The 14,772-nt window shown below is 49.1% G+C and overlaps 1 protein-coding gene across 3 annotated transcripts in view; it reads right to left on the bottom strand.

Annotated features, from left to right (window-relative positions):
- Positions 1 to 11,382, bottom strand: part of FHAD1 (forkhead associated phosphopeptide binding domain 1) — a 119,232-nt gene extending 107,850 nt beyond the window's left edge. For all 3 annotated transcript variants that reach the window (XM_086715749.1, XM_086715750.1, XM_086715751.1), the window contains exons 1-2: positions 11,288 to 11,382; positions 11,091 to 11,197 (exon numbers count right to left, since the gene is read on the bottom strand). In XM_086715749.1, coding sequence (XP_086571875.1) covers positions 11,091 to 11,183 — 93 coding nt within the window. In that variant the 5' untranslated portion in view covers positions 11,184 to 11,197; positions 11,288 to 11,382. The remainder of the gene's footprint in view (positions 1 to 11,090; positions 11,198 to 11,287) is intronic.
- Positions 11,383 to 14,772: the final 3,390 nt, after the last annotated feature.

Below are 14,772 nucleotides of genomic sequence, written 5' to 3'. Positions count from 1 at the left end.
AAGGGGAAATGTCTCTGCTTCCCTCTGTCACAGAGACCCTCCCGCCCAGGTCCTCCTGGGAAAGCCCCGTGGAGGGGTGAGGCCTCAGGAAGAGGCTGGTTCCTAAAATCAGCCTGCCTGAGGGTGGTTTCCAGCCTCCGGCCCGCCCTGTGTGACCCCAAATTCCTCATCTGTAAAATGGGGGAAATGATAGCGCCTGCCTCGTCGGGATGCCGATCGTCAGGATGAAATGAGTCAACACACACGGACGTGCCAAGGACGGGGCCGGGCACCGAGCGAGCCCTCGCTGCGTTACGGACACGTTACTGCTCTCTTCTCCGGCCCGGCCACGGCCTCTGGCTCTGCCGCTGCCGTGGCTGCTTCTAGGCCTCCATGCTGGCGCCTCTCCCTTCACCTGCCCCCAGCTCGCACGGCTCCTGAGGATTCTACTCTAGGGCTGGCTCCCTCTCCTTCCCGCGGGGCCGCTGCAGAGCCTTAATTCTCCGGCGTGTATTTTCAACCCCTAGCTCATCCCCAGGCCTCCCTGTGCCCACCTGCCCCTGGATGCTGACACTCTCACCTCCTGCCTCCTGCCTCCTCCTGTCCCCTATAACCCTCTCCGTAATGACGGTAATGGCGTCGTCACACGCCCAGCCCACGGACCACCCCTCTCCACGGCTGCTGACATTGTCCCTACTACTTCCTCCAAAAAGCTCTCCAACAAGCCCCGTGACACCACACCCTCCCCATGGCAACAGTGCAGCTGAGAGGCAGGATTGACTACAGTGGGCAGAATGGTCCCCAAAAGAGATCTACACCCCAAATCTGGATCCTGCGAGGATGCTCTGCTACAGGGCACAAGGGACCGTGCAGATGTAAAGGTTACTAGTCTGTGATCTTAAGAGAGGGAGAGCATCCTGGACTGTCCAGGTGCGACTAATCTAATCCCATGAACCCTTAAAAGCAAAGAACTTTCTCTGGCTGGAGTTGGACAGATGAGTCAGAACAAGGGATTAGAGAGATCTGTTGGTTTTCTTTCGTTTTAAGTATTTTTGAGAGAGTGGGAGTGAAGTGGGGAGGGGCAGAGAGAGAGGGAGACACAGAATCCAAAGCAGGCTCCAGGCTCCGAGCCGTCAGCACAAGGCCCAACGCGGGGCTCGAACTCATGAACTGCGAGATCATGACCTGAGCCGAAGCCGAAGTCGCTTAACCAACTGAGCCACCCAGGCACCCCAGGGATCTGAGAGATTTGAAGCACGAAAAGGCCTTGAGCCAATGCTGCTGGCTTTGAAGGTGAAGGGGACCACAAGCCCGGAATGCGGGCGGCCTCTTGGGCTGGGAACCACTTCCACTGACAGCCAGCCCGGAAAGGGGACCTCAGTCCGTAACAGCACAGGTTAACTTGCGCCAAGCACCCGAACAGATCCGGGAGCAGATTCTCCTTGGAGACTCTGGAAGAGCCCAGGTCCGCTGAGCACCTTGATTTTGACCTGGGGGCCCAGGGACAGAGAAACCAGCTGAGTCCACCCCAACTTCCGAAGTACAAAACCGGGAGATCATCCCTCTGTGTTGTAAATAGAACACAAATACAATGGCCCACATTTACTACAGTACCGACAACACCAGGCACTGATCTAAGCCCTTGACAGTGATTCGCTCTCAAAACACGGTCCCTGCAACCACCCCCAGGGCATGTATACAAAGACCGCAGCGGACAACAGCTGCATAACTTGTCTGAGACCCTCCAGCCCACGAGAGCAGAGCCAGGCTCTGAACCGGCCACCTGGTGGGGCAAGGTCACGCACTTGACTGCTCTGTCCCAGGGCCACTCCGTCTGCTCTTCTCCCACCCAAATAACAAAGATCACCAACTCCTCCCCAGCTTAAAAGCCTTTTGGTGAGGGGGAGGTTCCTCTTCACGTGCTTAGCCTGGCTTCCATTTTGCAATGTCACCACCAACATGCCATTTCGTCCTTTTCTCCCAAGCCAAACTGTTCCCCAAACATCTCCGGACCTTTGCACATGCTTTTTCAACACCTGGGGTGTCCTTTCCTACTTGCTCTGTCTGGAAAATCCCCAGACTTCCTTGTCTTTCCTTCTTTTCTTTCCTTCCTTCCTTCCTTCCAGTGCAAGCGGGGGGGGGGGGGGGGGAGAGTGAGAGTGAGAGTGAGAGAGAGAGAGAGAGAGAGAGAGAGAGAGAGAGAGAGAATCTCAAGAAGGCTCCCCCCTCAGGGCAGAGCCTGACACATGGCTTGATCCCATGACCGTGAGATCAAGACCTTGAGGTGAGGGGTGCCTGGGTGGCTCAGTCGGTTAAGCGTCCAACTCTTGGTTTCAGCTCAGGTCATGAGCTCACAATTCGTGAGTTTGAGCCCCGTGTCGGGCTCTGTGCTGACAGTGCAGAGCCTGCTTGGGATTCTTTCTCTCTCTCTCTCTTTGCCCCTCCTCCTTTCTCTCTCTCTCAAAATAAATTAAAAAACTTAAAAAAAAAAAAGACCTGAGCTGAGATCAAGAGTCAGACACTTAACAGACTGAACCACCCAGGCCTCCCCAGGCTTCTCTTTAAAGAGGCAACTCAAGTCTGGCCTTCTCTGAGGAGCTCCCTGACCCCCCAAGAGGATTCTTGTGGGGGGCTTCAATTCACAACCCCCACGCTCCTGATCAGTGGGTGCCGCGTCAACATTCCATCCCCACACGAACCCCCCACTGGAGGGCGCCACCCCAGCTAGTCGTGTGAAGGACAATCACAAGAATATGCACATCGCGTTTCACGGACAGTCCTCACTCTGGATTTCACCCGATGGAACCTCCCTAGCTTAGTGAGCTACTTTGATATTCCAGGGAACTCGGAAGGAATTTCAGATATTCCCAAAGCTAAATTTACACTCAAGGAATGAAACTTCTTCTCTCTGGAACTGCTGAGTCAGACAACCCGGAATCTGAAACTTGGCCCCCACCTCCCCTGTGACCAGCTGTGTGATTTTTCACTTGACCTTTCTGCGTCCCATTTGCACATCTTTAAATGAGGATAACAGTGATAATAGCAGTTCCTACACCACAGGGTTTTTTTTTTTTTGGAGAATGTAATTTTCTGCATACGTACTCAGGATGTACAATATGTATAAAGTCATGGGAGGTAAAGTAGTCTACGAATGCATGCTGTAGCTGTTTGTATCACTGTGTTATCGAAAAGATTGTGATCTTCTGCCTCACGTCCATTGGAATGGCTACTATCAGAAAAACAGGATAAGGGGCGCCTGGGTGGCTCCGTCGGTGAAGCATCCGACTCTCGTTTTTGGCTCAGGTCACGATCTCACGGTTCATGGGATCGAGCCCTGCGCCAGGCTCCGCACTGACAGCTCGGAGCCTGCTTGAGATTCTCTCTCTCCCCCTCCCCCCACCCCTCTCTCAAAATAAACAAATAAACTAAAAACAAAACAAAACAAAACCAGGATAAAACAAATGTTGACGAGGATGTGGAGAGAGTGGAACCCTGTGCCCCGTCGGTGGGAATGTAAAAAGGTGCAGCTGATGTGAAAAACAATATGGTGGTTCCTCAAAAAATTAAGAATAGAATTATCGTGCGACCCATCAAGCCCACCTTTGGGTATACATCCAAAAGAATGGAGAGCAAGGGCTTGAAGAGATATCTGTACGCCCATGTTCATGACGTTATTTACAACAGCCCAGAGGTGCAAACAACCCGGGCATCCACTGACAGAGGAGCCGATAAGCAAAATGTGCTGAAAACATGCCATGGAATATACACCACGGATGAACCACAAGAGGGCAGATGCTGTCTGAGTCCACTTACATGAGCACCTACCGCGGTCAGATTCACACAGACAGAAACCAGAAGGGTGGTGGCCAGGGCTGGCGGAGGGGGACAGGGTTTTGCAAGACGGGGAGCTCCGGAGGCGGACGGGGGTGATGGCTGCACCAGGTAAATGCATTTAATGCCGCTGAGCTGTACTCTGAAGAAATGACAAGATGGAAACTTCTGTGTTATGTGCGCTTTGCCGCGATAAAAAAAAATAAATAAAAATTTTTTAAAAAGCGAGCAAAATGCGATCAGCCCTTTTCTATGAGCTTTATCCCCCCTGGAAGCCCTCCACCTGCCGGAGGGAAGGTAGGTTCATAAATGGCTGTGGTGGGAAGTGATCGATGAGACCGGCCCCGCGTTCCGGCTGCCAGCTCTCCAACAGGGCAGGGAAGAGTTTCCCGAGGACAGAGGAGACCTGCTCTGTGTCCGGGCTGTGATCTTCAGGGGATTTCTGAGCAGGGGTGAGAATGCTTCTCCGGACCAGGTCCACCTGTCACCCCGTCTCTCAACACGTAGGGGTTCGCTCATAAGAGAAGCACAAATTAGAATGACACGGGCGCGATGTGTCATCTGTTAGGTCAGTGGAGATCCAATCGGTAGACAACACGCACCGGGGAGGGTTGGGAAACAGGCGTCCATTCTGGCAGGACACCGCGTCGGTGGACCCCTGGTGGCCTATTTGGAAACGCCCATCAGAGGCACAGATGTTCGTGGCCTTTGACACAGCAGATATACCCACACGTCTGAGAAATGACGTAAAGGAGGGGACGATCACCGCAGCCTTGTTTAATAATAATAAACAAGAATACGATGTAGGCTCTGATGATTGTTTTTTTTATGTTTATTTTGTTTTTGAGAGAGAGAGAGAGAGAGAGAGAGAGCATAAGCAGGGGAGGGGCAGAGAAGGGGGTACAGAGGATCGGAAGCAGGCTCTGTGCTGACAGCAGACAGCCCGATGTGGGGCTCGAACTCATGATGATGGTTCTTTTCCAAGAGGCAGCCCAGAACTGGCAGGAGCCAAAGGGACAAGCGTCAACCAGCTGTCTGGGTGCTGGGGTGTATGTTAGATCCGTCTTGTTCCGTGATCCTGAGATCCCCCGCGAGAAGGGGGTGCAACACGCGAGACTGTTCCAATCGGGAAGGAGCCAGCTGGTAGGGCGCTGTACACCCAGGGTGGACAGGCCAGGGCGGAGCAAGCATTCCCCCCCCCCCCCCGCCCCGTTATTTTGGTCCTTTGCTCTGCTCCTCCACCCCCCCCACCCTCCCAGCCACAGCGCTGCGCTGCCTTGGGCTGTTCTATAGCTCGGTGTTGGAGGGGATTCAGAAACCTCCCCGGTGTGGCCGGGTGAGTTCTCGGGGAGGGGCTGGGGTGGGTCGGCTGCCCACTGTTGAGCTCTTCCTTCTCCTCGCCTCTAAACAGAGTTCACTGGAACAGCATGCACGCTCCTCCGTCGACACAGGGGCTCCCACAGCATCACGAGCGGGGAGCCACGGGTGGCGGAGGAGAGAGAGGGAGGGCGCTGAAAGCATGATCCTGGAGCCATCTCCACGGGACCCCACTCCCGACCTGAGTCTGGGGAGCGTGTCTCATGTGAAGATTCCCAGCGGAGCAGCATGTCTAGGGGTTCACGTTTAACAAGCACTCGGACACGTGCGGAAAATTCGACAACTACGGGCTGGCAGGATTTCTTCACTCTGGAAGAACTGAGCCCCTTTCTCAGCGGAGTCTGAGTAACAGCTCTAAAATCCAAAAATCACAGTTCACAGGCCACAGCCAGTCACACAAACTAAAATTCGCGAGGTTTATGTCTGAAATGAGCAAGGCTGAGGCTTTTGAACGGTGTGAAATGCGAGAGGGGAGATTCTGAACGGAGCCCCTCGTTGCTAGTCTGTGTGTGGCAGCCAGGCTGGTCATTTCAAAATTTCCAAAATGGAGGTCGCCTCCCTTGCTCAGAATACCCCAGTTTCTTCCCATACTCTTCAGACAGGGTGGCCTGAAGGAGGCCTACTCATTTCTTAAGCTCTCTTCCTTCCCACTCTTCCTTCTGGACACACTGGTTTTCTCTCAGTCCCTTGGGCTCATAATACGCTCCTCTACCCCAGGGCCTTTGCACATGTCCTTCCGTTTCCCCCTTGTCCATTAAGTTGTCCTTATCCTCCATGTTCCTTTTCTTTAGAGCCCCAGTGTGAATAAAACAACATATGTCTCTGTGGGATCCCCTGACTTCTGTGTCTCTCTCCTGGGAGCTTTCTGATTGCACGGACCATGCCTGATTCTGCCATTGCCTTATCCCCAGGTTTGCCTCAGTGCTGAGGCTCCAGGTAAATATTTGTGGAAGGAATGAGTGATAACAGTGGTAAAACCTGGCCCCACCAACACAGGCTTCCTATTGCCGTCGGGGAACCAAACTCCTTACAGGATACAGAAAAAGGTCTGCAGGGCGAAACCCTGCAAATATCAATATTGATTTTTCCCTGAGCCAGAGGATTACACGTGATTTTTATTTTCTCCCTTACACTTTGCTTTCTCCCAGTTTTTTTTAAAAACAATAAGCACGTAACTGCCTTCTGTTATCAGAAAAAGTGAATGGTGGCAACATAGAAGAACATCGATGACCAGAACAATCTGTCAGCCTGGCCAGTTGAGTCTAAATCTCGAGAAGTATGACTGCCTATTCTTTAGGACTTACTCAGGTAAGTAAAACAATCATTTTTACTTGCTGGCTGTGCCCTCTGCCTAATTTTGAAGAAGGCTTTTTATTAATATGGATTTCTGAACTTTGTTTCGGGGAATGACCTATAGTAGCACAAATAACATGAACTATAAATCGACTGTTGAATTATTCCTCAGCGTGGACCATAGCTAACCAAGGGCGATTCTTTTTTTTTTTGATTTTTTTAAAATGCTTATTTATCTTTGAGAAAGACAGAGTGCACGTGGGGGAGGGGCAGAGAGAGAGGGAGACACAGAATCAGAAGCAGGCTCCAGGCTCCAGGCTCCGAGCTGTCAGCACAGAGCCCGACGCGGGACTCGAACCCACGGACTGCGAGATCACGACCTGAGCTGAAGTCGGATGCTTAACTGACTGAGCCACCCGGGTGTCCCCAAGGGTGATTCTTCTAATCAGAAAGACCCAAGGAAGTCAGCAGAGAAGCGATTTTCACTTTGTCTTGTTTTATAAAACTAGAAAATGCTGTCACGTCTGCGGGTTCCAGGTCTTCAAAATGGACCCGTGTCCCTACAACCCTTTTCAAAGCAAATCTCCTCTCCCAAATCCATTTAAGCTTTGGGAAGAGGATTTGTCTAAGAGCAGATAGAAGCACCCATCAAAAGTCTGCTCACAAAATATTTGGCAACTCGTGTGTCATCCGTTCTCTGGGGAGCCCATATAAGCTTGTGCCTCTGGAAACACAGCTGATTGCTTCATAAATCAGTGCAACTGTGGCTGGCGGTGGTGACTTACTTCTTAAACTAAGTCTGAGGAGCGGGAGGCAGTCAATTATTTTTATACGGTGAATGCAACTCAATTCCTGTCTGTGTAAAAATTGTCCTCATTAGTTCCTTTTTCCATACGGTTCCTCGTCTCGCCCCTGTCTGTGCACTTTTGAGGATTCTTCTCAGTCTCCATTTTATGAGCCCATAATAATGACCGTGGTGTCATTTAGTTAGAAGCACGTGCCAGGCACTTTCTGTGCATTTCTCACTTAATTCTCACAACGATCCTGTCAGGTAAGTGGCTTATAGGCAGCGAAAATGAGCTCAGAGAGATCAAGTCATTTGCTTCAAGTCACACAACCAGCAAGTGACGTAGTGAGATTCAAACCCAGGCCTGTCTATCTCCAAAGCCTGTGCTTTTAATTTTTTTTAAGTGTTTATTTATTTTTAAGAGAGAGAGAGAGAGAGAGAGAGAGAGAGAGACAGAGAGAGAGAGAGAGAGAGAGAGAGAGAGAGAAAGAGAGAGAATGAGTGGGGAATGGGCAGAGAGAGAGGGAGACAGAGTCCAAAGCAGGCTCCAGGCTCTGAGCTGTCAGCACAGAGCCCAACATGGGGCTCCAACTCACAGACCGGGAGATCATGACCTGAAGTCAGATGCTCAACCGGCTGAGCCACCCAGGCACCCCCAAAGCCTGAGCTTTTAAACATTACTATAGTTTTCTAATATCATACTCAGGTTCAAAACACAGGTCTCTATTTCTACCTTGGCCAGACAAGAAATAAAACTACCCAAGACCTGTCCCTTGTTATGATAAAGAAGAATCTGCAATTCTTTTTCTTTACCCTGACTGTGCACTGAATGGGTTTCTGTGTCCTTGTAGAGAGACCACACCATGGATGAGAACCTCAAGGGGAGGTCCACTGACTTATTTTTAAGTCTGAGAGTTTATGATAAACACTCTCAGAAACTAGGAAAAGGCAAGTATAAAGATTTACATTGCTCTTATCACTTTTATGCAACAGAATGCTAGCCAGTGCAATAAAGCAAAAAAAAAAAAAAAAATGAAATTAAGGGTATTCAGATCTCCTTTCCTGAAAGGAGAAATAAAACTGTTTTTATTTGTAGATGGCATGACTGTTTATATATAAAATCCCAACAAATCTATAAAAACTTTCTAGAAAGCTCAGTTACAGTTGCAAGATATCATTTAAGTATACAAAAATCAATTGTTTCTCTATATTGTCAATGAACATGGGGACACCAAATTAACACTATAATACCATTTTCAAGTTTATTTATTTTGAGAGAGAGACAGAGTGGGGGAGGGGCAGAGAGAGAAGGAGAGAGAGAGAATCCCAAGCAGTCTCCATGCTGTTAGCAGGGAGCCCAATGTAGAGCTTGAACTCATGAACGGTGAGATCATGAACTGAGTTGAAGTCAGATGCTTAACTAACTGACACACCCAGGTGCCCCAACAATATGACATCACTTATAATCATTTTAAAAAAGATATTTAAGTGTATATCTAGCAAAACATGCACAGCGCTGGTATGCTAAAAATGACAGAATATTTGTGGAAGAAATCAAAGACCCCCTGAAAAAAAGGAGAGACATACCATGTTCATGGATTGGAAGACAATATAGTAAAGATACCAATTCTCATACTGATTATAGGCTTATATACAATTCCTATTAAAATTCCAGCAAGAGGGACACCTGGGTGGCTCAATTGGTTAAGCGTCTGACTCTCGATTTTGGCGCAAGTTATGATCCCACGGTTTTGTGGGTCTGAGCCCTGAATTGGGCTCTGTGCTGGCAGCACGGAGCATGGTTGGGATTCTCTCTCTCTCTCCCTCTCTCTCTCTGCCCCTCCCCCTCTCATGCTGTCTCTGTCTCTCTCAAAATAGATAAATAAACTTAAAAAAATTAAAAAAAAATTTTTTTTAACGTTTTTATTTATTTTTGAGACAGAGAGAGACAGAGCATGAACGGGGCAGGGGCAGAGAGAGAGGGAGACACAGAATCGGAAGCAGGCTCCAGGCTCTGAGCCGTCAGCCCAGAGCCCGACGCGGGGCTCGAACTCACGGACCGCGAGATCGTGACCGGAGCTGAAGTCGGACGCTTAACCGACGGAGCCACCCAGGCGCCCCAAAAACTTTTTAAAAAAATAAAGAAAATTCCAGCAAGATATTTTGTATATATAGACAAGCTTTTACTAAAATTTGTGTGGAAAGGCAAAAGAATTAAAATAGGTAAAGAGACATTTTTTTAAAAAAGAAAAATAAAGTGGGAGGAACCGCTCTACCCGATTCAAGACTCGCAAAACTACAGTAATGAAGACCACGTCGTATTGGTAGAGGGACAGACACCTAGATCCACGAAACGTAATAGGAAACTCAGAAACAGCTCCCCCACAAGTATGGCTAAGTGGTTTTCGACACTTAGTCAAGTGGTTTCAAAAAGAGTCCAACAGAGAAAGGATGGTCTTTCCAACAAATGGTGCTGGAGCCACGTCATATCCACATGCAATCAAAAGAACCCGGACTGAAATCTCGCATCATATACAAAAACAAACTCAAAATGGCGCATAGGTTTAAACACAAAATATCTATAAAGCTTTCAGAAGAAAATGTATGAGAAATCCTCGGGAATCAAGGACCCGGTGACATGTTCTTAGACGTGATTCGAAAAGCATGAGACTTCAAAAAACCTGAAATTTATTTTTGGAAAGTCAGGTAAAAGAAAAGACAGTGATAACGCGAGTTGCTGGTGAGGATGCAGGGAAACCGTGTCTCATACACCGCTGGTGGGAATGCAAAATGGTCCAGCTGCTCTGGACAACAGTCTGGCACTTTCTTTGGAAACCATACACTCACCATATGATCCAGCAAGCACCCTCCCGAGCATTTATCCCAGAGGAATAAAAACTTGTGTTCACACAAAAACCTGTGCACAAATGTTCATAAGCAGATTTATCCATAACAGCCCCCAAATTAGAAACAACCAGAATGCCCTTCAATACGTGAACGATTAAACAAATGGAATATTACTCAACATCTATACCACGGGATATTACTCAACAATAAAAAATAACAGGTGATCTCAAGGACATTATGCTGAGTGAGGGGGAAAAAAAAAACACAAACGACCTCAAAAGGTCACCTGGGGTATAATCCATTTATATAACATTTTCTTTTTTTTTTTTTTTTTTTTTAATTTTTTTTTTCAACGTTTATTTATTTTTGGGACAGAGAGAGACAGAGCATGAACGGGGGAGGGGCAGAGAGAGAGGGAGACACAGAATTGGAAACAGGCTCCAGGCTCCGAGCCATCAGCCCAGAGCCTGACGCGGGGCTCGAACTCACGGACCGCGAGATCGTGACCTGGCTGAAGTCGGACGCTTAACCGACTGCGCCACCCAGGCGCCCCAACATTTTCAAAATGTTATACACATCACAACAGTCTCCGAAAGCTCTAGAAAGGGTGAGAGGCCGTTGCCCAAGCCAGGTACTTCAGATGGCCCTTGCTGTCAGGCCCAGAGCAGGGGTCAAACACCCAGAGCAGGGCTCCATGCCCCCCTTCTAAATGGGTGCTGGGGAGGGGACAATGGGTGGGACATCTGTACACGTGGCCAGCAGAGGACAGAGGGCACATCACACTTTGCCTCATACCCTTTCCTGCTACATATGCTGGGAAGACCCAATATATTCGGCAGTTGGGTTACTAGTAGCACGTGAAGCGCAGATGTAAGCCAGAGGGTGCGCTTTAGAAGAGCCTGGAATCCACAAGAACAGTAAGGCTGCGTGGAGGGGGGCGGGGGGAGGGGCTGGGAGCGGCGGGAACAGCTCTTACCTCTAAAACAAGGTCTGAGTCTTCATGCCTTCCAACAGTAGTGCTTTTATTCAGGACAAAAAAGCCTTCTGCGCTCTTTAGGTAGGCTTTCATGCTCTCTGCTTTCCCTGTATAAGGTTTTCAGAAAAAACTCCGTCAGGAAAACGCAGTCTTCTGGTTACTCAACACCACCACATTGAGAACGGGACGAAACGCACCGTATTGTTCCAAGGAGAAATCAGCAGGGGTAGGGGAAGGTAGACGGACTTCCCCAATGATCACACTTTTGATTCTGCAGATTTCTGAGACTCCCCTTTTATTTATTTTATTTTATTTTTTTAAATTTTTTTTTTAACATTTATTTATTTTTGGGACAGAGAGAGACAGAGCATGAACGGGGGAGGGGCAGAGAGAGAGGGAGACACAGAATCGGAAACAGGCTCCAGGCTCCGAGCCATCAGCCCAGAGCCCGACGCGGGGCTCGAACTCACGGACCGCGAGATCGTGACCTGGCTGAAGTCGGACGCTTAACCGACTGCGCCACCCAGGCGCCCCTGAGACTCCCCTTTTATTTATTTATTTATTTTTTTTTTTTTTTTTAATTTTTTTTTTTCAACATTTATTCATTTTTGGGACAGAGAGAGACAGAGCATGAACGGGGGAGGGGCAGAGAGAGAGGGAGACACAGAATCCGAAACAGGCTCCAGGCTCCGAGCCACCAGCCCAGAGCCCGACGCGGGGCTCGAACTCACGGACCGCGAGATCGTGACCTGGCTGAAGTCGGATGCTTAACCGACTGCACCACCCAGGCGCCCCGAGACTCCCCTTTTAAACAGTGACATTTAACAAAGATGAGCTTGGTTCTGACAATCGGACAGGGGACTTTTTTTTTTTTTTTTTTTTTTACATGACTCGGAGCACAAACCACCAGTAGCTGAAAAAACCCAACGACAAATCTGAATTCCACTGATAATCGCTGTGCGCCTCCCATTAAGCACAAGGGGAGTTATCTGACACAGTAAGTAATCGTGTTCCTAACCAGCCCCCTACTAGCTCTGTGACTTTGGGTGAGTTACTTCTCTCTCCATGCCTCAGTTTCTTCATCTGTAAAACGGGATCAATAATACTCTGTACCCCGAAGGGTTCCATGAGGATGAAATGCAAACATACGTATGAAACATTCAGAGTGGACATCTGTCCTATTATTATTATTGTTCCAAATCTTGGATCTAAAGAATTCTAAGCTTCTACAGAATTCCTGAAACTGATGAGTCAGTCGGTGAGGGAATGGACTTTAAATGATACTTTCTTTGAATCATCGTGAGTCACTCCGTTCCTTGATACACTTAAGGGAAGAGGGGTGACTTTGAAAGGCAAAGTATTAAGACTCTAGCTTGGAGATATGATCAGGACTCGGCACCTATCTTCCCCCAATGTTTTATTAGGAAGATGTCCAAGATGCAGGACCGCTGAAAGAACTCCTTCCTGTCCACCACCTAGATCCTACAAGTAACATTTTGCTATTTTTGCTCTACCCACACCTCCATCCATCTATCCATTCACCTAACCATTTTATAGTCTGATGCATTTCAAAGTAAGTTCTACACTGGTTTCCTCACATGGAAAAATGTCAGTGACTTCAGTAGGATCCAAAACGCTAATAATTCATATGGTGCTTGGATTCTGATTTGAGATACGTCCAGTCACACAGTGTGACATCCCCCATCGCCACGGCCAGGCCAAGGAACGGAAGTCCCTCTCTTTTCAACTGAACGGTCCCTGACACGTGAAGCTGTCGGACTGCGGAGAAAAACAAAGACCCTCTCGTTGTGATCGTACAGAGTCTTGGGTCTGGTTCTACTCTTCATCGACGTCTCCATCATCAACTATTGAATCCCTACTAAGTGCCAAGCACTGTGCTATCCTTTTACACACAACTGCTTCTTTTCAACCTCAGCACAACCCTGCGGGGTAGGTATATTGGTACTGTCCCACTCTACAGTCCCTCTGAGACTCGGAGAGATTAGGGTCACTCAGCGGCAAGTGTCAGGGAGGCAACTCTGAGCCTCTGCATGTAACTGCTGGACCATCCGCCCGCAGCTCAGCCTTCGGCACGACTCCGCTAATGCTGGGTGGGGCAGAGCGGGCTCGGGGGAGCTGCACTGTCCGTTGACCCTTGGGATGTGCAGTAACAGAGAGTCCTTGACAACCAGGATTCCACCCCCTGAAAGGAAGAAAAGACCCCACGGGTGTTGGGGGGAGTAAGAGAAATAAAAATAAGCCAGATAGTTTGTTTTCTATTTGTAAACTCCGAGAGCTACAGATGCCTCATAAGTATTGATGATCTCATGGAGTGAGAGATACATTTTGTTAAGTTCACTGTCACTAACAGAAGGGGATAGGCATCTCCTCTTCCAAAAGAACCATGCTCTGTTGTCATCAAATGACTTCAGTTATTTACTTCAGCTGCAGAGGACCACGTTGTCAAGCCACACGTTCAAACCTAACGCAAACCTGGGAGAAACGTCTCTTCTGCAGGAAAACCACGGGAAATGCCACTAAACTGAACCCCAGAACTTGGGCCAGGTGCACGTCTGAGTTTTAGCTCTCACCCCAGAGGTTCCCAGGGCTGGTGCCTTCTCTCTGCTCAGATGTCCCTCCTTGTGGCCACCTGCCACGTAGCCTTGTTTCCTTCCTTGTACTCATCACTCTCTGACATTTTCTTGTTCCTTTCTTTAGTTGTGTTTGTTGTTTGTTTCCCTTTCGCTGAGATGTGTGCTCCAGGAGAGCCAGAACTGTGTTGTTTTTGTTAAGGGACAATTCTTCATGGGTATCTCGTGTTGGTACCCATCTTTGGAGCAAAGGCATTGACAAATTTTGTCCTGTGTCTTCTGCCAGCATCTATTAGCTGGCCAGGCTAACTTACTAGCTCACACACAAGGTAAAACCTCAGACCCTTTGCAGTTCCTGGCAGTTTTGCTGGTTACCCCATCTCCAGCGCCTGGAGCAGTGTCTGACACACAGTAGGTGCTCAATAAACACTAGCCGAATGAAGGGAAATACAAACGGCACATCAAAGCAAATCTGTGCAGCCAGCTGGCTACAAATCTCCCTATTCAGCGTCTGCCTTAGACATCCTTCTTGGAAAACCTAAATTCTATCTGTAGCTTTTGGGTTGGACGATATTTCTCCACCTTCATCTTGCCCTGTGCAGTCACTCCCCTGCCTGAAAACACGGTAGAAAGTAATTTGAAACGTGTTAAACTCTGTAAATTCGTTCTTAGTGCCCTGAAACACCAGGCATAGGAAAGAGCAAAAGAACCTCAGTCACCTGCCCTGGCACCCCGCTAATCCCGGCTGTACCCCATCGGATAGCTTAAAGCGGCACATGTGGTGCCAAAGAAGGTTCTGGAAGCTCCCGCGCAGGCTACTTCCGGAGGCAGAGTGGGTGGGGGGGCCTGCATTTTAGGGAGGACGGACTGCTGTCGGGACACCTGCTCTGGGGTGCTCCCGGGGACCCAAGTGTGGACCGGAGAGGAGTTCGAGCTCGGGGTGGGTGGGGCCGGGTCCCGAGCCTCCTCTCCAAGCTCTTGACCTCGCAGGGCCGACCCGGTCGGGGCCCCAGGTCTCCGCCCGCTGCCTCCTCCCGGTGCCGCACTCACCTGGCCGGAGGGAGAAGCCCACGCCCAGTCGCCCTCCGAGA

This window comes from Puma concolor, chromosome C1, assembly GCF_028749965.1.
Source record: "Puma concolor isolate L17-30 chromosome C1, mPumCon1.1.hap2, whole genome shotgun sequence".
NCBI classification, from domain to species: domain Eukaryota; kingdom Metazoa; phylum Chordata; class Mammalia; order Carnivora; family Felidae; genus Puma; species Puma concolor.
The sequence above is the reverse complement of the archived record's forward strand: the minus strand, read 5'-3'. Positions and strand labels throughout refer to the sequence as shown.